The sequence below is a fragment of the Macaca nemestrina genome, chromosome 17 (assembly GCF_043159975.1).
Source record: "Macaca nemestrina isolate mMacNem1 chromosome 17, mMacNem.hap1, whole genome shotgun sequence".
NCBI lineage: Eukaryota > Metazoa > Chordata > Mammalia > Primates > Cercopithecidae > Macaca > Macaca nemestrina.
In genome coordinates, this window is record NC_092141.1 from 90673839 (window position 1) to 90698230 (window position 24392).

Genomic DNA, 24392 nt, shown 5'->3' on the forward strand with positions numbered 1-24392 from the left:
CACATGCAGGCCCTGCTCACCCAGTCTGGGGACAGGCTTTTATATTTTTATTTTTTATTTAAGACGGAGTTTCATCTTGTTGCCCAGGCTGGAGTGCAATGGCGTGATCTCGGCTCACTGCAACCTCCGCCTCCCAGGTTCAAGGGATTCTCCTGCCTCAGCCTCCCAAGTAGGTGGGATTACAGGCATGCGCCACCACACCCAGCTAATTTTGTATTTTTAGTAGAGACGGTTTCTCCATGTTGGTCAGGCTGGTCTCGAACTCCTAACTTCAGATGATCAGCCCGCCTTGGCTTATCAAAGTGCTGGGATTACAGGCATGAGCCACCATGCCTGGCCCCTGGAGACAGTTTTTTCAGAGGCCAGATGTCAACTTCCATCTCCGCATGCCTCAGTTTACCCATCATTGCATCTCAGCACAGAGCCCCATCATGTAGAGTTACTTCGGGTTATTCTGCCCGTGAGAAGAAACTATTGGCAGCGAAGCCATACTGCCCCCTGCCACCTCTCCCCAGCGCAGGTCAGCCGCGCCTCTGCGGTGCAGTCACCCGTTGGCTCTGTGGGTGGCCTGGAGCCAGGCCAGCACCTCTGCCAAGCCAGTGCCTTCACGGGCGCTGATTTCTGCCGTGGTGATGTCCTGCTTGGCACAAGCAATGATGTCTGGAAGCCTGATTAATGACTTCATCTCCTCCATGGCCATGTAACAGGGTAGGTCGCTGGAGTGAAACGAGCAGCCCATCAGAGTAGTGGCTGCCACACACCTGCCCCGGACCCCCAGCCGCACCACCTCCCTACCCAGCCATGCTCCCGGCTGTAGTCCCCGGGAGCCCCTGCCCCTGCTGTGCTGCCTCTCAGCTCAGGGACACCTGCCCCGGACCCCCAGCCGCACCACCTCCCTACCCAGCCATGCTCCCGGCTGTACTCCCAGGGAGCCCCTGCCCCTGCTGTGCTGCCTCTCAGCTCAGGGACGCGTACATTTTATTGAAGAGTATCAGCACCGATGCTTCTGCGAGCTGTTCTGAAGAAAGGAGACCTAAGAGCTGCACACAGGATGCGGAGAGCTGGGTGGGGTCAGAGGCGTCCATCATGAACTGGGGAAAAAGAAACAGATGGCAGCAACGCCCTGCTGCCAAACTTCCTCCCCTGGGCCTCACAGACCTGGCACTGAGAGAGCAAAACTGCATTTTTTTGTTTGTTTGTTTTTGAGACGGAGCACCATCTCGGCTCACTGAAACCTCCGCCTCCTGTGTTCAAGTGATTCTCCTGCCTCAGCCTCCCCAGTAGCTGGGACTACAGACACCTGCCACCACGCCCGGCTAATTTTTTGTACTTTTAGTAGAGACGGTGTTTCACTATATTAGCCAGGATGGCTCCATCTCCTGACCTCGTGATTCGCCCACCTCGGCCTCCCAAAGTGCTAGGATTATAGGAGTAAGCCACTGCGGCCAGCCCAAAACAGCTTTAAACAAAGCTTTGGGAACAGGCAGAAGCAGAGGGAATCGAGTTTTATGAGGATGATCTGGTGACACTCGTCTGTCCTCATGTGGCCATCAGTTCTCCATACCGGAATCTGGGGCACAGGCCTTGTTAAATTGGGACCAACCAGAGGCACGTATAACTCCAACATAAACACAGACGTACCAGGGAGCGACACAGAGGGTTAAGTCTGTTCTCTGCGGAGCAGCAGCCCTGCCCTCAGCAAGGCCTCTGTGAACTCCTACCCGGGCCCGGGAGCGCAAGCACCAGAAACCAGACGTGGTGCCCAGCAGGAAACACTACCGTAGGACCTGTTTCCATGACCAGTATAGTCACTAAGTAACCCAAACCCCGTTCTACACACAGCAAGGTTGGGGACTGGACATCACAGAAATGTAGACACAGGTCCCTAAAGAAAGCCCAGGAGAGAACCTACCAGGAGAGAACGGCAGTTTCCATAGTAACTGGACCAGATGGGGCCCATGCACCCCCCCAGCTCCCGGATGGTGATCTTTCTCTGTGCCACGATGTCAGTAAGATTGGTGCCCACCTATAGGAAAAACCACGATGCAGACAATACAAGCACTGTACCGTTGTGAAGTCCTGAAGAGCACCGTGCCCACACCTAACGCGGTGGCCTGAACCCCGCAGACCCATTCTCCAAGGGCTCAGTCCCTAAAGCAGTAACGGCGAGCAGGGACCGACGCCCATCAGTAGTTGCATTCGCTGTGGGGGTGACCAGCCACAGGAACCCGTTGCGAGGGGAGAAGAAGTGCCCGTGGAGGGCGGCAGGCCCCCGCATCCCGCGCCAGGTATCCTCAGCTCGGGCCTCCCCCACGCTCCCGAAGGCTGGCCTTAAGTCAAGACCTGACCCGCTGCGCCTCGGCGTGCACTTAGAGGAGCCCGGAGGTCTTCACCAAGCGCAGAGCGGACCCCGCGCAACTCCACCCGCGGGAGCGGACACCTACCGTGGGCCGTGTCGGGGGCGGCTCCCCCAGGTCGCCCTTCCCATCCCGGGAGCTCACCTGTACAGAGCGGTCAAGGATCCGAGCAGTTAAGGGGTGAGTACCCGCCCCCGTCCGGTCACCCCCGCACCCCGGTCCCGTCCCCGCGCGGAAGGATATCCTGCAGCCGTTTCACCAGCAGCGTCTTCCCGACGCCCGTGGCCCCCAGCAGGAGACACATTCCGTGCTTCGCTCCACCCGGCACCCGTAGCTCGGCCCGCGGAGCAAGGCCCGCCCACCGCCCACTCTCATTGGATAGTTCTCACCCCCGGACTACTCATTGGTTCTTAGGGATCAGGTTCTAAGGGTGAGCCCAATTAGCGGGCAGCGTTAGCGGGAGAGCGGAAGACTCCGCCTCCTCGCGGCTCTAGGAACGGCGCGGTGACGTGCGCGTGCGCGCACTGGAGGGAAAAGGCGGAAGCGGAAGTCGGGGGGCGCGCCAGCTGGGATCAGGGGAGCGCCCGCGGCGACGGGTCTGTGCTGGAGGTCGCCATGGGGCGAGGTAGCGGCACCTTCGAGCGTCTTCTAGGTAACGCATCCCCACCCGACGGCCCGACCATTGTCAGCCCGTAGCCCCCGTCCGGCGCTGAGTCAGCGCGGCCCCGAGGGCCCGAGGGGCGCGGACCGGCCGCCCTACCCGCCTGTCCCCGGCCCACTGTCCTCCTGGGCGCGGAGAGGCCGATCGTGGACCCTCGGCGCAACCGTGGGGTCTACGTCCGTCGGGCGTTGGCGAACCTGGGCTCTGTGAGGGTCCGCGCAGGGCGCCGGCGGCGCTCGGCGTTCTCGCTCCTTTGCGGGCCCGGACATTTGGCCGATTTCCCCTTGACCGACGAGCACCCGGCCGAGTGGGCCACAAGGCCTGAGTCATGAAAGTGGGTGACTCAGTCGGATGTTAGGCTCGCACTTGGGCTTCTGACCCAAAACATTGGGTCTCGAATGGTAGAGCCAGCAGTGTCCTCTCTGGGACCTTCGAGCTCTCTTGGGGGCTGTGAGTCCCAGACCCACTTTTTGTTCCCACACTGGCTTCGGGAAGCGCCTAATGGTTTAGGAAGGCGTTTTCTCACGTTTTTGGAGGTGAAAGGTAATCCTATCTGAGCCTCCTGGAGGTGACACGTTTTAGGAGGGAAAAGGAATGTTGATGTGCACGTGCCCTGTAGGGAAAATGAGTCTTGTGTTTCAGGTTAGGCGCTTGGGTGCTCAGATGGGCTGCCCCAAGCCTGCCTTTTTGTTAAGTATGGTTTTCAAGGAGACTTCAAATGAGACACCTTCCTTGCCCAGGGAACCTGCAAGCAGACTGAGTATCTCAGCCACACAGGTAGTTCAGTGCTTCAGGGATAAATCCAGAGGTTAACTACTGAATCAGTATAGAAAGTGGACGTGGCTTGATTTGTTAGATCGTTTCTGTATCCGGGGAAGGCGGTGTGGGCAGAGCTGGAGCTGCTCCTCAGAGGGACCAGTTGTTGGAGACAGCAGTGATGTGGTATGATGACAGGTATTAGCTGGCTAGTCTTCCTTGGAGCGCCGTTCTGCCCTTATTCCCAAAGCACTTGGAGCGAGGGGCCTGGAGTCTACACTGCAGGCTTCTCTAGCTCTCGCCCAAGCTAAGATCCCATTGAAATGGGGAGCATCTGGGCAAATGGCAACTCCAAGGGACGGGTGATAGAGTTCTTTGTTGAGAAGCAGCTGAGCCTGATGTTTAAGAGTGAATCAGTCTGTGTCTCTGGTGAGCTGTGTGACTCATGGCAGTGCCCTCGCCTCTCTGCTGAGTGTCTTTACCTCGCTCACAGGTTGTGGGAGGGCTTGGACCAGCACCTGGTGTGCTGTTCTCACGCTGTTTGCTGTTTCCCTGAGACCGATGGCACTTCCCTTCCCATCAGCGTGCTCAGGAGGATTCTCTCGTGGTTTTTCATGTGGTCCAAATGTCTAAAGGGGAAGTAGGGAGTCCCCCAGGCTGCTGCCAAGCTGGGGTGCTGTGTGGGGAGTCCAGCAGGATGACCCCCCCTCTCATGGCATTTTCTCACTCAGACAAGGCGACCAGCCAGCTCCTGCTAGAGACGGATTGGGAGTCCATTCTGCAGATCTGCGACCTGATCCGCCAAGGGGACACACAGTGAGTTCGCGGGGCCTGTGTCGTGAAGCAGGGGAGCGGCCGAGCACTAAGCTGGGCTTGCTTGGTTCCCGTTGATTCTCCACAATGTAGCTGACCACGTTAGGTGGTTTTGTAGAGAACTGCATGGTCTACGTGCTAGGATTTTTTGATATCTTGGACAATTAAGGGGTTTTCTCTGCACAGCTTGCAGATGACCTGGTTATGTTTGTATTTGCTTTGGGGTTCTCAAAGACTTAAGACGGTAGACAGACTTTTTTTTTTTTTTGAGACAGGGCCTTGCTTTGTCACCCAGGCTGAAGTGCGGTGGCATGATCTCAGCTCACTGCAGCCCCTGCCTCCCAAGCTCAAGCGATCCTCCCACCTCAGCCTCCCGAGTAGATGGGACTACAGGCGTTCACCATCACACCCGGCTAATTTTTTGTATTTTGGTAGAAATGGGTTTTTGCCATAATGCACAGGCTGGTCTCAGACTCTTAGGCTCAAGCAGTCCTGCTGCCTTGGCCTCCCAAAGCACTGGGATTACAGGCGTGAGCCGCTGCACCTGGCAGCAGATGAACTTTTCTCATCTTGGTTGCTGAGACTATTTTCTTCCCCTTTCTCTCTGCTTTTACCAACATCATTTCCCTTTCAGAGCAAAATATGCTGTGAATTCCATCAAGAAGAAAGTCAATGACAAGAACCCACACGTGGCCTTGTATGCCCTGGAGGTAAGTAGACTGCCTTGCCTCAGTGGCCCCCAGGGGCCCCACCCCTCACCCCCCACCACCCACTAGTCAGGACAGCATGAGAAGAGTTTGTCCTGTGGCCTTGCCCACCTCCCTGGGCATACATCAAGCAGGAGAGTTACCACTCATCCTTGAGTGCCTGTGTGAACAGTGCCACCTAGGAGGGGTCACGCTGAGGGACAGATGGGAGATGGGGGAGGGAGTGAGCACCACTTCTTCAGCCGGTCCTGCGTGAGTAAACACTAAACACCAGAAGGCGGATCTTGTCGCTGTGCTTGGCAGTGAGACTTGGCATCACAGGGAGCGGTGCCGTGCAGGCCACTGAGTCTCAGATGCTGCTGCTTGGGGTTCCCCACCGGCCCAGTGGCCTGTCGGGCCTGTTGAAGGGCTCTGCTGTCCCACCAGGTTCCCCACCGGCCCAGTGGCCTGATGGGCCTGTTGAAGGGCTCTGCTGTCCCACAGGGAGGTGGGTCCGTCGAGGAGGACGAGGGGCCCCTGCCCTGATCACTGGCCCCACCCTTCCCTTCCTGGGCATCTGCAGGTCATGGAGTCTGTGGTGAAGAACTGTGGCCAGACAGTTCATGACGAGGTGGCCAACAAGCAGACCATGGAGGAGCTGAAGGACCTGCTGAAGGTGGGTGAGACGGGGGCAAGTGGGTGATCACCCAGGCTGGCACCTTTGCTTCTCTGGGTGTTTACCGGGCACCGATGACAGAACAGCACCAGGTGTGGCGGAAAATGTGCAGGTGCGGATCGGTGGTCCCTGCGCTGCACAAGCTCGCACTCACAACTGGGAGGCCCGGGTTTAGCAGGAGCCGGCCTGGGGTGCTGTGTCTGGAGCACCGAGGTGACAGCAACCCTGAGGCCTGAGGGAAGCTTCTGGGAGGCAGGGCTGGGGCACCTGCTGTCCTCAGGAAGGTGAGTAGATGCTGCTGGGTGGGCAGGGCAGTCGCTGGCTATCCTTTGTGAGTGGCTGTGGTCTGGAGGGCAGGCTGGCCACATCCCACAGGCCAGCCTGGGAGGGCTGTGAGTGGCGGCTTGTAAGATCGGATGTGTCTGGCGGGGGTAGGAGCTGTTTTGGAGAGTGGGGGCTTCATGCTTTCCTGGGCGGAGGAGGAAAAGCCCTCCAGATCCCCAGGAGATTGTGCCGGGGACACTTGCAGGGATTGTGATGTGGACTGTGATGCAGTGGGGGTGCTGCCGCCGGTGTCGGGGAGAAAGGGTGTCCCGTGTGGTCAGGCTGATCCCCCTCCGTCCCGACCTGTGGGCCGGGCCTGTGTCTCATAGGGGACTCCCTGGACCCACACAGCTGAGAACCTGCCCGGGATCCCAGTGAACAGCCAGGCCTCCCAAAGCCCTCACTGGCCACCTTGGCTGGCTTCCTGTCCCGTCCTGTCCTGGCTGAGAGGCAGAAGGTGCCAGAGTCCGGCCCTGCCTGACCCTGGTGCCCCCGAGCTCCTTCAGTCAGGCTGCAGATCCTGAGCTGGTTCACTCCTCTATGGGGTGGGGCAGAGCTGTGGAGGGAGGGCGCCGCTGAGGATGCCGAGAGGTTCTGGAAAGGAGCTCAGGCCGCGGTGCAGGTGCCCCAGAGCTTCCTTGAAGCAGCCTCTGATCGCACGCCATTCTGCACGTCACACTGGGACGGCGTCCTTGAGAGGGCCTTAGGTGCAAGGCCAGGGTGCGCTTTTTTTTTTTTTTTTTTGAGACGGAGTCTCGCTCCGTCGCCCAGGCTGGAGTGCAGTGGCGCGATCTCGGCTCACTGCAAGCTCCGCCTCCCGGGTTCCCGCCATTCTCCTGCCTCAGCCTCCCGAGTAGCTGGGACTACAGGCGCCGCCACCACGCCCGGCTAATTTTTTTTGTATTTTTAGTGGAGACGGGGTTTCATTGTGTTAGCCAGGATGGTCTTGATCTCCTGACCTCGTGATCCGCCCGTCTCGGCCTCCCAAAGTGCTGGGATTACAGGCTTGAGCCACCGTGCCCGGCCATGCCAGGGTGCGCTTTAACCTGGGGGAAGGGTGGCTGCAGGGGGCTCGGAGCCTGCTCTGAACTTGGGGGTGTTTCTGGAGCAGTTGCCCCCTGGCGTCTCCCCGGCTGTGACTGGAAGGAGGGGCATAGCCGGAGTCCCGCAGTGCCCCTGTGTTCTCAGCCCCAGCACCATGCTGCCACCGTCAGGCCTGCTGGGCCCTGCCTGTTGGAGCCTGACGGGAACCGGGGATCGTGGGCTGGGCGGGTCCCGTGGGGAAAGGGAGAGACAGATGGTCAGGAGCACAGAGACGTGGTATTGTTTGACTCCAGTGAGCCTCCTGGTTTTTGGCAGTGTTTAGAGAAGAGCCATAGTCTTGAGCAAGTAGAAGCAGGCATGAGGTTTGAAGTCAGGGTCTGGGAACAGGTTGGTGCATGGCCCCCACACCCCACTCGGGGGGCCCTCCCTGGCCTCCATGTCATCCCCGTCTCCTCAGAGGCTGAGGTCTGCCAGCTGCTTCCTCACACCGAGGCCTCTGGCGCCTGGAGTCTCCTGCGACCCTCACCCCCTCTTCCCTGCCTGCAGAGACAAGTGGAGGTAAACGTCCGTAACAAGATCCTGTACCTGATCCAGGCCTGGGCGCATGCCTTCCGGAATGAGCCTAAGTACAAGGTGGTCCAGGACACCTACCAGATCATGAAGGTGGAGGGTGAGTCAGGACCGAGGTTGGGACCAGGCCAAGGCTTGGAACTGTTGGACAGTCAGGCCCAACGGGCACAGTGGCGAGGAGCCTGGGAAGATGGGCTGCTCCCCGTGGTGGGAGGGAGGAGGGCTGTGGTCTGGAGCCAGGGAAGAAAGACCGTGTGTGTGAGGGCGGGCTCAGACCGGCTCCTGCCTTTCTGGACCCATGACCCACGGGCAGAGGCAGGCAGTGATGTTAGACAGCATGCAGGTGGAAAGACAGCGGACAGTCTGTTTCAGAGGGGCAGGACTCCTGGCGCCGGGTTGGCTGTGCTGTTAGGGAAGGCCTCTGGGAGAGCTGTCCCGAGTGTCGAGACTGGAACAGAAGTCAGAGCTGGCATGAGCGGGCAGACAGCACGCGTGGGCGGACACTCAGGGTTGAGGCCCCGGGGCAGAAAGGTGGCCAGGTGCCCAGAGGAGAGCGCGGCCGGGCCTGCACAGCGACAGGCTCCGGGCTGTGGGCTGGAGCTCAGCGTTGCTCTCGGCGCAGCAGGAGGCCTCTGGTGGTTTTGTCTCGGCTGTGGCGGCCGAGGTGTGTTTCTCGAGGGTCCCTCGGGGCCGCTGTGGCCGCGGAGAACTGGGGATTGTGCGGAGAGAGGTGGGGGTTTCAGGATGCACTTGGAGGTCTTGGCGGGTGCTCGGGGCCCGCTCAGTGAGAGAGAGGTGGGCATGGCTGCTCCCGTCCGTGCAGGCCCTGTGTGGCCCTGAGCTCTGCTGAAGACGAGGCCGGGAGTGTGGGGAATGGGGCGGGCTCCAGGGCTGGTGTGTCCCCTCTGCAGGAGTTGGATGCTTGCCCTGTGGCTGCAGGGTGGGCAGGACCAGTGTGGACAATGCAGGGGGCGCTGCACGAGCTGTCTTGGGCTCTCAACTTCGGGGTAGTGGACGCTGGTGGTCTGTGCTCATGTCTCCTTCCTGGGATGGGAGCTTTCCTGGATTTTCTCTGGGGTCTTGTGTCTCAAGAATAGCTCGAGGCCGGCCGGGCGCGGTGGCTCACGCCTGTAATCCCAGAACTTTGGGAGGCAGAGGCAGGCAGATCACTTGAGGTCAGGAGATCGAGACCAGCCTGGCCAACATGGTGAAACGCCGTCTCTACTAAAAATACAAAAATTAACCAGGCGTGGTGGTGGGCACCTGTAGTCCCAGCTACTCGGGAGGCTGAGGCAGGAGAATTTCTTTTTTTTTTTTTCCGAGACGGAGTCTCGCTCTGTCACCCAGGCTGGAGTGCAGTGGCACGATCTCGGCTCACTGCAAGCTCCACCTCCCGGGTTCACGCCATTCTTGGCAGGAGAATTTCTTGAACCCAGGAAGCGGAACTTGCAGTGAGCCGAGATCGCGCCACTGCACTCCAGCCTGGGCGACAGAGCGAGACTCTGTCTCAGAAAAAAAAGAATAGCTCGAGGCCTTGTCCTCAGGAACAGTGGGAGCCCTGGCCAGAGAGCAGAGGGTAAGGGAGCCACTGAGCAGGCCGGGCCGCGCAGGGGCCTGATGCCCTGATGGGGTGGGAGCGGTGTCTCAGGACGGGGCAGCAGGGCCTGGCTCTCGTGTGCCGCCACAGCAAGGACGGAGGCTCCGTGGAGACACCAGCCTTGCGGGCAGGAGGCTGTCTCGGTGCCCCCAGACGCCCTCAGTTGGGTGCACAGTCACTGCTATGTCACAGCTGCCAGGAGTGAGGAAGGGGCTTCGGGAGGTCTTGCAGGCCAGGCAGGCGCGGACGGTGACTATGCCTCCTCTCTCCAGGACACGTCTTCCCGGAATTCAAAGAGAGCGATGCCATGTTTGCTGCCGAGAGAGTGAGTGTGGGCGGCCGCTGGGGGTCCTGGAGTTGGGCTGCTCAGGAAGCGTGAAGTGGGGAGCGCTGGGAGTCCGGCTTGCTTGTACCCGGGTTGGTGGCTGAGCTCCCGTCTGTCTGGGAGCTGAGGATGCCTGTGTGTCCTGGGCCGAGGCGTAGCAGCCGTCTGTGGAGGGCGAGGTGGAGACGTGGCTCGAGGGCCTTTAGAGTGGCTGGGGGGCTCAGGAAAGAAAAACAAGCACCTTTGATGAGGAAGTCCCTTCCTCAGGCCTTAGCAGCTTCACCCCAGGCCACGCCTCCGGGAAGGGTGGCCCGGGGCATTGCTCTCGCTCGTGCTAGGATCCTCTCTGGGTCCGTTCCCTTCTTTGGGGCAGGGGACTCTGTGCCTCTGGAGCTGGTGGGGAGGGGAGCGTGTGGTCCTGACTGCCTCCCCTCCTCAGGCTCCGGACTGGGTGGACGCTGAGGAATGCCACCGCTGCAGGGTGCAGTTCGGGGTGATGACCCGTAAGGTGAGTTCCCACCTGGGGGGCTCTGTCTACAGCCCCGGCCAGACACCAGGTCCCCTGCCATGTGCAAGGCCACCGTCCCGGCTGGGCCTTTCCTTCCTGGTGGGTGGTTCAGGAGGCGAGTGCAGCTCGCATGGGTGGCAGTGGGGCGTCAGGAGGGGACAGTGAGGCCCACATGAGGGCCTGATGCCGCTGCCTGGGCCAGGCCCAGCCTCACTCTGGAATTATAATGTCTTAAAACAAGGACTACAGGCCTTGCCACAGTCACTCTCCTGCTTGCCAGGGCCATGTGGTCCCCTTCTCTGTGTGGCGTAGCCCATCTGGATTCTGACCCCTCGAGCCATCTTCACACCAAAGCCCCCTCCAGGATGGCAACTGGGAATGCTTGGGGTTTGGGGTGTCAGCAGCTTCCAGCACCCACTGCACTCACAAAAGCTCTTGTTTTGTCAGCTCAATTGATATATATTTTGTTTTTGCTTTTCTTTTTAACTTATATTTCCCCAAAACGGTGGCTGGTGTTGAGATTCCTGGGAGCATGTCCAGGTTCCTTGGCCTTAGTGTCCTCCCAGGCATTGTTCTGCTTGTCCCCTGCCTTCCCCGACCTGTGAGGCTCAGCTTCAGCGGTGTACGGAGCAGTTCTGGGCCAGGTGGCACATCAGGGTCCCCAGTGCCTGTGACCAGCCCCCCCATCTTGCAGCACCACTGCCGGGCGTGTGGCCAGATCTTCTGTGGAAAGTGTTCCTCCAAGTACTCCACCATCCCCAAGTTCGGCATCGAGAAGGAGGTGCGCGTGTGCGAGCCCTGCTACGAGCAGCTGAACAGGTGGGTCCCCGCCCCCGCTTGGGCTGCAGGCAGGGCAGGATCTCCAGGCTGGCCTTCCTGTCCCTCTTGGCCATGGTGCCCGAGGCCTGCAGACCCCAGAGGGCCCTCACAGCACAGCAGCTGGAAGGTCAAGGGAAACCCAGGGCGGCCGCATGCCCTCGGACCCTGCCCCACACTAGGGCAGGTGGGTGTGCGAGACTGGGCGCTGCGGCTCCAGGGACCAAGGCTGCCCCGACAGACCTGTTGCTTGGGTTCGGGTTTGGATTCGTTTGCATTTCAACGTTTGGAATAAAACTTACAGAAAAGTTGCAAGAGTAGCACAGAGAAGCTGCGGGGCCGTGGCCAGTGCCTCAGTAGTCGGTGTTTGCCGCAGAGTTTGCTCTGCCTCCCCTCTCCTGCGTGTGCGCGTGTTCACACAGGTTTTTTGTTTTTTTGTTTTTTTGGTTTTTTTTTGAGACGGAGTCTCGCTCTGTCACCCAGGCTGGAGTGCAGTGGCGCAATCTGGGCTCACTGCAACCTCCGCCTCCCGAGTTCACGCCATTCTCCTGCCTCAGCCTCCGGAGTAGCTGGGACTACAGGCACCCGCCACCGCGCCCGGCTAGTTTTTTGTATTCTTTTTAGTAGAGACGGGGTTTCACCGTGTCAGCCAGGATGGTCTCGATCTCCTGACCTCGTGATCCGCCCGTCTCAGCCTCCCAAAGTGCTGGGATTACAGGCTTGAGCCACCGCGCCCGGCCTTTCACACAGGTTTTATCCTGAATTTGCATGAGGGCAGACGTCATGCCCCTTGGCACCCAGATCTTCGCGTGGCGATCCCTGAGAGGGACAGTGCTCTCATGGCCACAGTGGTTGCTCAGGACTGTGCTGCCCCCAGCATTGGCTTCTGCTCTGTGGGCCACGTTCCATTTCTGCCATGGTCCCAGCAGCATCGCTGGGTCGCGTGTGTTTTTTGTGTGGGCTGCACTCCCTCCTTAGTTCCCTTTTTCTGGACCATGTCATTACCTCCCTGTGTCGTGCTGTGGACATTTCTGGAAAGTCAGGCCGTGGCCCCTTGGCCCTCTGTTCAGGTCTGAGGCTTCCACCTGCTTAGGTTCGGGAAGCCCAGGAGTGAGGCCATGCCCTTCTCATAGCGTCCCATCCCAGCCAGCCATGTCTGGTGATGGGCTGCTGCTGCCCGAGAACTTCCTTTTTCTTCCTGTAACTAAGAAGAACTTGGCCGGGCGCGGTGGCTCACGCCTGTAATCCCAGCACTTTGGGAGGCCGAGGCAGGTGGATCACAAGGTCAGGAGATCGAGACCATCCTCGCTAACACGGTGAAACCCCATCTCTATTAAAAATACAAAAAAAATTAGCCGGGCGTGGTGGCGAGCACTTGTAGTCCCAGCTCCTCGGGAGGCTGAGGCAGGAGAATGGCGTAAACCTGGGAGGCGGAGCTTGCGGTGAGCTGAGATCGCGCCACTGCGCTCCAGCCTGGGTGACAGAGCGAGACTCCGTCTCAAAAAAAAAAAAAAAAAAAAAAGAAAGAACTTGCCTTGAGCCACATCAGTGTCCCGTCCATTGCAGCCACTGCGCACATGCGTGAGTCTGCTGTGACCCAGCGGCTCCATGGCAGGGTATCCCAGCGCCACTGCTGCCTTCACACACACACGCTGGCCGGTGTGTCCCTGCCCGGGGGCTGTGCGAGTCTGCCTCACGCGGACTTTTCTTTTAGAAGAGAGCCCCAGGCCGGCCAGGCGCGGTGGCTCACGCCCGTAATCCCAGCACTTTGGGAGGCCGAGGTGGGCAGATCATGAGACCAAGAGATCAAAACCATCCTGGCCAACATGGTGAAATCCTGTCTCTACTTCAAATACAAAAATTAGTTGGGTGTGGTGGCGGGCGCCTATAGTCCCAGCTGCGCGGGAGGCTGAGGCAGGAGAATTGCTTGAACTCAGGAGGTGGAGGTTGCAGTGAGCCGAGATCGCGTCACTGCACTCCATCCTGGGCGACGGAGCAAGACTACCTCAAAAAACAAAATAAAAAAGAAAAGAGCCCTAGATCGAAGGTCAGCGTGCGTGGTTTGAAATTGGCGACCATGCTGTGAGCCTGTGGCCCCTGGACTGCCTGGGGTGCCCCAGAAGAGCTTACTGGGCATGACAGGTGCTGCCCTGTCTGCCCCTTCTTGGGTGGGGCCCATCCCACAGTGGCAGTGCTGTGTTTGGTTTCCCGAGCGCCGTAGGAAGGTCTTTGCAGGCCTGGCTGGTGTCCCGAATGTCCATTTTCAGGAGAGGAACTGGGGCTTACCCTGAGGGACTCCCCCAAGCCCTTGTGGCTGCTGTGATGCCCTCGAGTCCTGCCCTGCTCTGCTCTAGCGTGTGGCCATTGGGACTCTGTGACTGTTTGACCACTGTCATCGCTCTGTGGGGACACTTAGAGGAGCCCATGGAGTGCAGTTGAGAGCTTTGGCGGGGGCAGGGTGGCGTCAGCGCATGGTCACCTGCAGCATCCCTTGTGCCCACAGGAAAGCGGAAGGAAAGGCCACATCCACCACTGAGCTGCCCCCCGAGTACCTGACCAGCCCCCTGTCTCAGCAGTCCCAGGTACTCAACCCTGTCCGTCCCGTGGGCACATCTTCCCTGGGGCCCCCCTCACCCTCCCCACTTGTCCTCAGCTGCCCCCCAAGAGGGATGAGACAGCCCTGCAGGAGGAGGAGGAGCTGCAGCTGGCCCTGGCGCTGTCACAGTCGGAGGCAGAGGAGAAGGAGAGGCTGGTAAGCCGGGTGGGGCGGGGCAGCCTCAGGAAGGGCCCAGCTGCCCTGGATGTGCTGCGGTGGGACCAGAGGGGCATCTCGTACACCCGAGTGATGCCCCTCCTAATTCTGGCTCAGAGACAGAAGTCCACGTACACTTCGTACCCCAAGGCAGAGCCCACGCCCTCGGCCTCCTCTGCGCCCCCCGCCAGCAGCCTGTACTCTTCACCTGTGGTGAGTGGCCCTCGGGCTGGAGCTGCCTCTCCCGGAAGGCAGTAGGGTTGATAGGGGACGCAGGTCCCCGGGCTGATACAGTGGAGCTGGCGGGGGATGCGGGTCCCCGGGCTTCCCAGAGAGGACAGCCCTAGCACACGGACAGACATCAGGGCAGAGCCCCAGGGCTCCAGGCCCCCGTTCCTCTGGGTCCCTGGTCTGGCCCTTGGGACTGAGGACATGGGACAGGCTGTGGGGAAGGCGCCTTGCTGGTGAGACCCCGTCCCTTCCACACCCTCCCGCCCCACAGGAACTGAAAGACTTGCTTTCTGGGGCGTCCACATGGCCTCTCCCTGGCCTCAGCCCTGCTCTCAGTGGGGGGTGAAGAGGCCGCCTGTGTTGCAGGGGGTTGGGTCAGGGACAGCAGGTTGAGAAAGTAATTTTGTAGGTTCTGTGGAGTGGCCAGGCCGCTGCAGGCCCAGGGGCTCAGAACAGCTCTGCCCCGGTGAGCCACCCCTTCCCTTCTTCCCCTCCTTCCCAGGCTGTTGGCCGGGGCCCCACATGCAGGACCATGGGGGCTGTCCAGTGTCCACCTTGAGGCCCCAGGGCTGGCCTGGTGCTGCCCTGTTCCTCCCATAGCAAGGTTAGGAGTCTCATAGGACGGCAGTGCTGCCTGCCTCTGTGGAGTTCTGAGCATCTGGAAGAGGAGAAAAGATGGCCACTGAGATGCCAGGAATCAGAGGAGGGCACGGAGGGAGGGCCCAGGCTGCAGCTCCGGTCTCCAGGATCTGCCGCACTGGGGCCATCCCTGTCCCTGCCCGAGCAACTGTCCTGTCGCCTGTGACACTCAGATGCCCCTTTCTCCCCAGAACTCGTCGGCGCCTCTGGCTGAGGACATCGACCCTGAGGTAAGGCCCGGTGTGAGGTGTGTCCTCTCACGGTTTCTGGCCTTGGGAGTGACCCCCTTGTTGCCTGCAGCTCGCGCGGTATCTCAACCGGAACTACTGGGAGAAGAAGCAGGAGGAGGCTCGTAAGAGCCCCACGCCGTCAGCGCCCGTGCCCCTGACGGAGCCGGCTGCACAGCCTGGGGAGGGGCACGTAGCTCCCGCCACTGTGGTGGAGGTGAGGGGCTGCTCCCGGCGTTCCTAGTGGCAGGGTCCCTTGGAAGGGGTGGATGTGGGACAGGTCGGAGGCCCCACTCATTCTCTCTCTTCCAGAACCCCCTCCCGGAGACAGACTCTCAGCCCATTCCTCCCTCTGGTGGCCCCTTTAGTGAGGTAAGCTGTGGCTCCCTCCACGGGCCAGGGCAAAATACGGCCTCCAGGCCCCATAGCACCAGGCACATGGCACAGGTGCCTGCCCTAACCAGAGGGCTGTGCCAGAGCAAGGGTGTCTGCCCCAGCCCCGCCCTTAGTGGCCTTTCCCAATGGAAACTGCACCAGGCTGTGATCCAGAGCTGGGGCCACTCTGTGGACCTAACGTGGACCTGAATATTCCAGAGCAGTCTAGAACCACCAGATGAGGCCTTGGCCTTACCTGGGGCTTCTGGGCTGGCTGGCTGTCAGAGCACAGGGCCTTGGAGAGGGAGGCAGCTGGCATGGGGCCCTGAGCCCGCTCCGTCCTGAGCAGGGCCTGCTGCTGGACAAGGGCCTGCCTCCGGGGCCTCGCCTTCCTCGGCTGCAGAAGGGGTTGCTTCCATAAGGAGCAGATGGACTGTGCTCCAGGCCTGCGCGCAGCAGGCGCCTCCGTCCCAGGCCCCACCGGGGAGGCTGGCTCGGGCGTGGCCGCACTCATCCAGAACCCTGCCCTGCCCGTAGCCACCGTCCCACAACGGCGAGTCCGAGGAGAGCCACGAGCAGTTCCTGAAGGCGCTGCAGAACGCCGTCACCACCTTCGTGAACCGCATGAAGAGTAACCACATGCGGGGCCGCAGCATCACCAACGACTCGGCGGTGCTCTCGCTCTTCCAGTCCATCAACGGCATGCACCCGCAGCTGCTGGAGCTGCTCAACCAGCTGGACGAGCGCAGGCGTAGGTGCCCGTGCCACGGGTCCTTGGCTGGGGGGCAGCGGGTGTTGTGAGCGCCGTCCTGGGCCAGGGCCTCCCCGGAGGACGCTGGGCTCTTGTGAGTCCTTCACTGGGGCTGTGGCCTCCTCTGAGGGTCTCAGTGGGAGGTGGTCTCAGTGATGACCATGCCGTGCCCTGCCCTGCCCAGAACCCTCTGCCTGCCTCCCCTAGAGCCCAGTGCCTTCAGAGCCCTCTGCAGAAGGTTGGGCACAGGGCAGCCCGTCCGCGTGTCTGTTCCACCCAGGAGCTTCTCGGCACTGTGCCGGAGCGGTCAGGGTTGCTCTGTCGTCTGCCCGCAGTGTACTATGAGGGGCTGCAGGACAAGCTGGCACAGATCCGTGATGCCCGGGGGGCGCTGAGTGCCCTGCGCGAAGAGCACCGGGAGAAGCTTCGCCGGGCAGCCGAGGAGGCAGAGCGCCAGCGCCAGATCCAGCTAGCCCAGAAGCTGGAGATAATGCGGCAGAAGAAGCAGGTGCGGTGGCTGCCCAGCCACGGGCCGGGGTGGGCTGGGGAGCCCCCAGCGTAACCACCGCCTTTCCGCCGCACAGGAGTACCTGGAGGTGCAGAGGCAGCTGGCCATCCAGCGCCTGCAGGAGCAGGAGAAGGAGCGGCAGCTGCGGCTGGAGCAGCAGAAGCAGACGGTCCAGATGCGTGCGCAGATGCCCGCCTTCCCCCTGCCCTACGCCCAGGTAGGTGCCATCCTCTTTCCACCCAGGGGCTTGTGGGCCGAGGACCAGCTCTCACCACTGTCTCCTTCGTCCCCAGCTCCAGGCCATGCCCGCGGCCGGAGGCGTGCTCTACCAGCCCTCGGGACCAGCCAGCTTCCCCAGCACCTTCAGCCCCGCTGGCTCGGTGGAGGGCTCCCCCATGCATGGCGTGTACATGAGCCAGCCGGCCCCTGCCGCGGGCCCCTACGCCAGCATGCCGGGCACCGCAGCTGGTAAGGACGGGTCGGGGCAGAGAGCACGCTTTTTTCCCTCGTCTTTATTTTAAATGAATTTACAGAAAAGCAGTAAGAATGGTGCGAAGGGTTTTCCCAATTGCCCCGATGTGAATGTTATCCCTGCTTTCTCCTGTTTTCACGCAAATGCACTCACACAGGCTTTCCTGCTGGAGCCGTGTTTCAGTCCATGCATGGCAGGTGCTGCCCTCTCCCCTGAATGCGACAGCGAGCATTTCCTGAAACCAGCAGGAAGATCCTCGTCCATAGCAGGCTCAGCCCTCACGGACTGTCCCAGTGGTGTCCTGTAAACAGCACGCCCGCTGCTGCGTGGATTCAGCCCTCCGTCCACTTGCCTTTAATCTAGAGTGTTTCCCAGTCAGCCTTTGTGTTTTGTGACATCGACTGTCCCAAGAGCACTGGCCTGTCGTTCGGCAGACTGTCCTCAGCTTAGGTTTGTCTGGTGTCTCCATGCGGTGACCGTAAGGCTGTGCTTTTCCTCAGAGTGGCACAGAAGGTGACATGCGTCCTGTCAGTCCCGTTCTTGGCCATTCGGCTGACACTGAGTCTGCCAGGGATTTTCACTGTGAAGTGACTGTCTTGCTCTTTGTAATCAGATGTTTCTTTGGGGAGGCTTTTCAAATACTCTGGGACTCCTCAACGTCTAGCATTGTTTTGCTAATGTTGCCTGTGTTTATGACGGTGTTTGCCAAATAGCGCTTTCTAATTCTGCTGTTGTCTTTCCACTGGCGGGAGGTGCTCTGCCCGCTCTCCTACTTATTGTCAGTCACAGCAGCATGGAGATGTGTTTGTTTTTTCTTTCAAAGGTGACGCTCCTCTGTCATCACTGTTTATTCTTAGAGTCTTGCTGTCACCCAGGCTGGAATGCAGTGCCACGATCCTGGTTCACTGCAGCCTCCACCTCCTGGGCTCAAGCAATCCTCCCGCCTCAGCCTCTTGAGTAGCTGGGACTACAGGATTACGTCACCATGCCTGGCTAATTAAAAAAAAAAAAGGGCGGGCGCGGTGGCTCAAGCCTGTAATCCCAGCACTTTGGGAGGCCGAGACGGGCGGATCACGAGGTCGGGAGATCGAGACCATCCTGGTTAACACGGTGAAACCCCGTCTCTACTAAAAAATACAAAAAACTAGCCGGGCGAGGTGGCGGGCGCCTGTAGTCCCAGCTACTCGGGAGGCTGAGGCAGGAGAATGGCGTGAACCCGGGAGGCGGAGCTTGCAGTGAGCTGAGATCCGGCCACTGCACTCCAGCCTGGGCGACAGAGCGAGACTCCGTCTCAAAAAAAAAAAAAAGAGGCTGGGCGTGGTGGCTCACGCCTGTTGTCCCAGCACGTTGGGAGGCTGAGGCGGGTAGATCATGAGGTCAGGAGTTCAAGACCAGCCTGCCAAGAGGGTGAAACCTCGTCTCCACTAAACATACAAACATTAGGTGGGCATGGTGGCAGGTGTCTGTAATCCCAGCTATTCTGGAGGCAGAGGCAGAGAGTCAGTTGAACCCGGGAGGCAGAGGTTGCAGTGAGCTGAGATTATCCTCTGCACTCCAGCCTGAGCAACAGAAACTCTGTCTCAAAAAAAAATGTAGAAATGAGGTCTTTCTGTGTTGCCCAAGCTGACCTCAAACTCCTGACCTCGAGTGATCCGCCCTTCTCAGCCTCCCAAAGTGCTAGGATTACAGGCCTCATGAGCCACCGTGTTCAGCCCCGTTACTTTGATGCTCAAAGTGTCCCAGGTGTGGCCATGGGAGGCGTCAGTGGCTCTCTGTTGTGTAGGGCCTTCAGTTTCAGATGCTTCCGAGTTTCTGTTGCTAGATACTCTGTGTTCGTCTTGTACATGCCCAGCCCTGGACCCAGCCAGTTCTTCAAGGAGCCCTAGTTCCCTTTAGTGGAGGGTGGTCTGGATCTTGGTTAGAAGCCAAGATCGATATTCTGGGTGTGCCCACAGCTCTAGGTTGTTAGCAGAGCTGGAAAGTGTGTATATTTATCCAAGTGCACAGTCATGGGTGTGTCTGTGCATGTGTGAATACATGCATCTTTGTGTATTATAAAAACCATGAGTGCAGCCAGGTGCAGTGGCTCATGCTTGTAATCCCAACACTTTGGGAGGCCGAGGCAGAGATCAGGAGTTCAAGACCAGCCTGACCAACATGGTGAAACTCCATCTCTACTAAAAATACAAAATTAGGCCGGGCGCGGTGGCTCAAGCCTGTAATCCCAGCACTTTGGGAGGCCGAGACGGGCGGATCACGAGGTCGGGAGATCGAGACCATCCTGGTTAACACGGTGAAACCCCGTCTCTACTAAAAAATACAAAAAACTAGCCGGGCGAGGTGGCGGGCGCCTGTAGTCCCAGCTACTCGGGAGGCTGAGGCAGGAGAATGGCGTGAACCCGGGAGGCGGAGCTTGCAGTGAGCTGAGATCCGGCCACTGCACTCCAGCCTGGGTGACAGAGCGAGACTCCATCTCAAAAAAAAAAAAAAAATACGAAATTAGCCGGGCGTGGTGGTGCACACCTATAGCTCCAGCTACTTGGGAGGCTGAGACAGGAGAATCACTGGAACCTGGGAGGCGGAGGTTGCAGTGAGCCAAGATCATGCCATTGCCCTCCAGCCTGGGCAACAGAGCAAGACTCCGTCTCAAAAAAAAAAAAAAAAAATCCATGAGTTAATTCCAGTACTTGCAATTTTAATCCAATAGCACAGTTTTCTTTTGCATTGTTTTCAATATACTTACTTGCTCAGCCCTAGAGTACACAAAAAGTGGTTTTAAGAATGCCAACCTGGGCCGGGCGCGGTGGCTCAAGCCTGTAATCCCAGCACTTTGGGAGGCCGAGACGGGCGGATCACGAGGTCAGGAGATCGAGACCATCGTGGCTAACACGGTGAAACCCCGTCTCTACTAAAAAATACAAAAAACTAGCCGGGCGAGGTGGCGGGCGCCTGTAGTCCCAGCTACTCGGGAGGCTGAGGCAGGAGAATGGCGTAAACCCGGGAGGCGGAGCTTGCAGTGAGCCGAGATCCGGCCACTGCACTCCAGCCTGGGTGACAGAGCGAGACTCCGTCTCAAAAAAAAAAAAAAAAAAAAGAATGCCAACCCGGCCTGCTGTGAAGACGATGCCTCATAACTGGAGTGTAACATTTCTGTGTAGTTCCTGTCATTTGTAGCCTGAGGCCGTGGAGTCCAGATTCTGGGTTCAGAAGTTACTAGGGGCCGGGCGCGGTGGCTCAAGCCTGTAATCCCAGCACTTTGGGAGGCCGAGGCGGGCGGATCACAAGGTCAGGAGATCGAGACCACAGTGAAACCCCGTCTCTACTAAAAATACAAAAAAAAATTAGCCGGGTGCGGTGGCGGGCGCCTGTAGTCCCAGCTACTCAGGAGGCTGAGGCAGGAGAATGGCGGGAACCCGGGAGGCGGAGCTTGCAGTGAGCCGAGATCGCGCCACTGCACTCCAGCCTGGGCAACAGCGTGAGACTCCGTCTCAAAAAAAAAAAAAAAAAAAAAAAAAAAAAAAAAAAAAAAAGAAGTTACTAGGATTCACTCTCCCATCCCATCGGTCAGACCATGTCACTTATTTCAAATACAGTTTGGTTCGTTTCTTCTGATTTCATTCCATTCTAGGATTTTTCTCCCATCCTTGTTGGTTTTATTTTATTTTTTTTGAGACCAAGTCTTGCTCTGTTGCCCAGGCTGGAGTGCAATGGTGCTATCTCAGCTCACTGTAACCTCTGCCTCCCAGGTTCAAGCAGTTCTCCTGCATCAGCCTTCTGCATAGCTGGGATTACAGGCACTCGCCACTATGCCCAGCTAGTTTTTGTATTTTTATTAGAGACAGGGTTTTACTGTGTTAGACAGGCTGGTCTTGAACTTCTGCCCTCGTGATCTGCCCGCCTCGGCCTCCCAAAGTGCTGGAAGTACAAGTATGAGCCACCACACCCGGCCGATGTTCCTTTTTTTAAAAACATGAAATCTGAACTTGGTTCCAAAATTCACAACAAAAAGGAAAACTCCTGGCTGGGCGGTGGCTCATGCCTGTAATCCTAGTACTTTGGGAAGCCACGGCAGGCCAATCATCTTGAGGTCAGGAGTTCGACACTAGCCTGACAAACATGGCGAAACCCCGTCTCTCCTAAAAATACAAAAACTTAGCCGGGTGTGGTGGTGTACACCTGTATTCCCAGCTGCTCGGGAGGCGGAGGCAGAGGTTACAGTGAGCCAAGATCACGCCACTGCACTCCAGCTTGCACAACAGAGGGAGACTCTCAAAAAAAAAAAGTAAAACTGAAGAGTAGGGCGTCCCTTACTCCCCTCCGCATTGCCCTGGCTGAACCATCTCCCCTGTCTTGTTTGTCACAGATCCCAGCATGGTGAGCGCCTACATGTACCCAGCAGGGGCCACTGGGGCGCAGGCGGCTCCCCAGGCCCAGGCCGGACCCACCGCCAGCCCCGCCTACTCGTCCTACCAGCCTACTCCCACAGCGGGCTACCAGGTATGCAGGAAGGCCTCTTCCCTCCTGCAAAGGGCCAGCCCCAGCGCCAGCCCCTTCTCCCACGGCACCCCTTCCCTCCGCAGAACGTGGCCTCCCAGGCCCCGCAGAGCCTCCCGACCATCTCTCAGCCTCCGCAGTCCAGCACCATGGGCTACATGGGGAGCCAGTCGGTCTCCATGGGCTACCAGCCTTACAACATGCAGGTACAGCGGCTTCCAGGCTCTGCTGGGGCTGGGGTGGGGGAGCAGTTGATGATGCTGAGGGTCCCTTGGTGAGGCTGGCGGGCACTGGGTGGGCTCCACTCCTTCTGCTCCTCGCCCTCCACTCTCTGGGTGCTCCTTGTGGTCACCTCTGGATTGCTGCAAGCCAGAAGCACCCCTGCCTGCCTGGCCACAGGGCCGCTTTCTCACATCTGGCATCCTCTCGCGACAGAATCTCATGACCACCCTCCCGAGCCAGGACGCGTCTCTGCCACCCCAGCAGCCCTACATCGCGGGGCAGCAGCCCATGTACCAGCAGGTGAGCCATGCCCGGGGCCTCACAGCAGCACCCACGGGGCAGCCTCCGCCTTCGTGGTTTAGCATGGGTCCTCTGGCCCCAGTGGGGATTGTCCTGTGCGCCTGCTCACATGGGGAGACGCATACCCAAGGCCCCTTCTCAGCAGACAGAACGAGGACGCAAGTCTTAGGGCAGACATGCATGTCCACAAGTGTAGACAGAAAAACCGTTAATTTACTCGAAAGCCAAAGGCCATGTAAGCTGCACTCGGTGGACATGGATTAGCAGCTCTTGTGGGTCTGTGGCTCTGCTGGGACAAAAGCCTTCCTCCCAGGGCCATTCCTGCTTTCCTCCTGCACAGATGGCATCCTCTGGCGGTCCCCCCCAGCAGCAGCCCCCTGTGGCCCAGCAGCCGCAGGCGCAGGGGCCGCCGGCACAGGGCAGCGAGGCCCAGCTCATCTCATTCGACTGACCCAGGCTGTGCTCACGTCCGGAGTAACACTACAGTTCACCCGAAACGCCTCGTCTCTAACTGCCATCATCCCGCCTCCCTGTCCTCTACTGCTGGTAGTGTCCCTTCTCTGCGAGTGAGAGGGGGCTTTCACCCCAAGCCCACCTTCCTTCTTGTCCTCAGCCCGCTGCAGTCCCTGAGTTGGTCTCTGCTTTCTTTCCCCAAGGCTGGGCCACGGGGAGGGAAGGTGGGAGGGAAGGACCTTCTCCCAGGGGAAGCCCCCAGCCCTGTGGGTTATGGTCTGTGAGAAGTGGCAGGAATGGGGACCCTCACCCCCCCGAGCAGCCTGTGCCCTCTGGCCCCACTGTGAGCTGGCTGTGGTGTCTGGGTGTGGCCTGGGGCTCCCTCTCCAGGGGCCTCTCGGCAGCCACAGCCAAGGGTGGAGGCTTCAGGTCTCCAGCTTCTCTGCTTCTCAGCTGTCATCTCCAGTGCCCCAGAATGGTACAGCGATAATAAAATCTATTTCAGAAAGCATCAGCGTTTTTTTTTTTTTTTTTTACTAATTTTTTTGAGATGGAGTCTCACTCTGTCACCCAGGCTGGAGTGAGGTGGTGATCTCCACTCACTGCAAGCTCTGCCTCCCGGATTCAAGCGATTCTTGAGCCTCAGCCTCCCAAGTAGCTGGGACTACAGGTGCACGCCATTACCATGCCTGTCTAGTTTTTGTTTTTGTTTTGTTTTGTTTTGTTTTTTGAGACGGAGTCTCGCTGTGTCGCCCAGGCTGGAGTGCAGTGGCCGGATCTCAGCTCACTGCAAGCTCTGCCTCCCGGGTTTTTACGCCATTCTCCTGCCTCAGCCTCCCGAGTAGCCGGGACTACAGGCGCCCGCCACCTCGCCCGGCTAGTTTTTTGTATTTTTTAGTAGAGACGGGGGTTTCACCGTGTTAGCCAGGATGGTCTCGAACTCCTGACCTCGTGATCCGCCCGTCTCGGCCTCCCAAAGTGCTGGGATTACAGGCTTGAGCCACCGCGCCCGGCCTAGGTTTTGTATTTTTTAGTAGCGACGGTGTTTCACCATGTTGGCCAGGCTGGTCGTGAACGCCTAACCTCAGGTGATCCACCTGCCTCTGCCGCCTAAAGTTCTGGGATTACAGGCGTGAGCCACTGCGCCCGGCCTGCATCAGCGTTTGCTCAGGGGGCGGGTGGTCCGGCTGACGGCCCAGCTGCGGGCAGGGTCCTGTCCAGCCTGTCCCTCCCTGAGGCTGCGTGCCAGGGGTCACCTGTGCCCTGCGCGGCTCTACACCGCCGGTGGCTGGTGAGGAGTTTGGGCTTGGCGCCGCCTCCGTATAGTGGCTGAAGCTTCCCGAGTGCTCCTCATTCCTGGGAAGGGAGCCGGATAATGGGAAGGGTGGGGGCTCAGCGCTCCGAGTCCGCGGCCGGGGGCTGGCAGGGCTGAAACCCGCCTCCCGAGTGTTGAAAGCGGCAGGCGCCGGCCTTTGCACCCAGAGGCCAGGGCGTCTCACGCACCTTCACATCCCGGCCTCTTAGGGGGGCGCGGCTTTGGCTTTTCCAGGAAGGAATGGACTCGAACGGAGAGGGAAAGCGGAGGTGTGGAGAGGCCGGCAGGATAAGCAGGCACTGGGCCCAGGCCGCCTCTGGAGGCTCCGCCTGTTCTGATGTGAAGGCGGAGGCTCAGCCGCGCTCTCCCAGGAAGCCACCTGGGCGTTTGGGGCTTTAGCTAGGAAAGAAGACGTCGCTTGCGGCTGCGAAGGCGCCAAGGCCCAGAGCTCGCGCCTCCGCCCGCGACGGCGGCACTGGTGGCCCCGAGCGGGCTGGAGACGCGGGTTACTGCTGGCTTC

At 59.4% G+C, this 24392-nt stretch overlaps 2 protein-coding genes across 4 annotated transcripts; one reads left to right on the forward strand and one right to left on the reverse strand.

Annotated features, from left to right (window-relative positions):
• On the reverse strand, positions 1-2701 carry LOC105469304 (ARF like GTPase 16). 2 transcript variants are annotated; one of them, XM_071081829.1, is made up of 5 exons: positions 2600-2701; positions 2445-2502; positions 1913-2026; positions 976-1091; positions 1-716 (listed from the first exon to the last, which is right to left on the reverse strand). In XM_071081829.1, the coding sequence occupies exons 1-5, from the start codon at positions 2659-2661 to the stop codon at positions 545-547; spliced, it is 522 nt and encodes a 173-aa protein (XP_070937930.1). In that variant the 5' UTR covers positions 2662-2701; the 3' UTR covers positions 1-544. The 2 variants fall into 2 exon arrangements, with proteins under 2 accessions (XP_070937930.1, XP_070937931.1); XM_071081830.1 differs by having other exon boundaries at positions 2502-2671.
• On the forward strand, positions 2058-23068 carry LOC105469305 (hepatocyte growth factor-regulated tyrosine kinase substrate). 2 transcript variants are annotated; one of them, XM_071081827.1, is made up of 22 exons: positions 2058-2537; positions 4506-4590; positions 5222-5297; positions 5857-5949; positions 7864-7987; positions 9757-9809; positions 10249-10317; positions 11012-11136; positions 13637-13715; positions 13787-13885; positions 14003-14098; positions 14947-14985; positions 15056-15199; positions 15295-15354; positions 15895-16108; positions 16444-16616; positions 16693-16833; positions 16910-17084; positions 21452-21585; positions 21669-21788; positions 22018-22104; positions 22445-23068. In XM_071081827.1, exons 4-22 carry the CDS (start codon positions 5860-5862, stop codon positions 22553-22555), a joined length of 2133 nt encoding a protein of 710 aa, XP_070937928.1. In that variant the 5' UTR covers positions 2058-2537; positions 4506-4590; positions 5222-5297; positions 5857-5859; the 3' UTR covers positions 22556-23068. The 2 variants fall into 2 exon arrangements, with proteins under 2 accessions (XP_070937928.1, XP_011718505.2); XM_011720203.2 differs by lacking the exon at positions 2058-2537 and adding an exon at positions 2851-3009.
• Positions 23069-24392: the final 1324 nt, after the last annotated feature.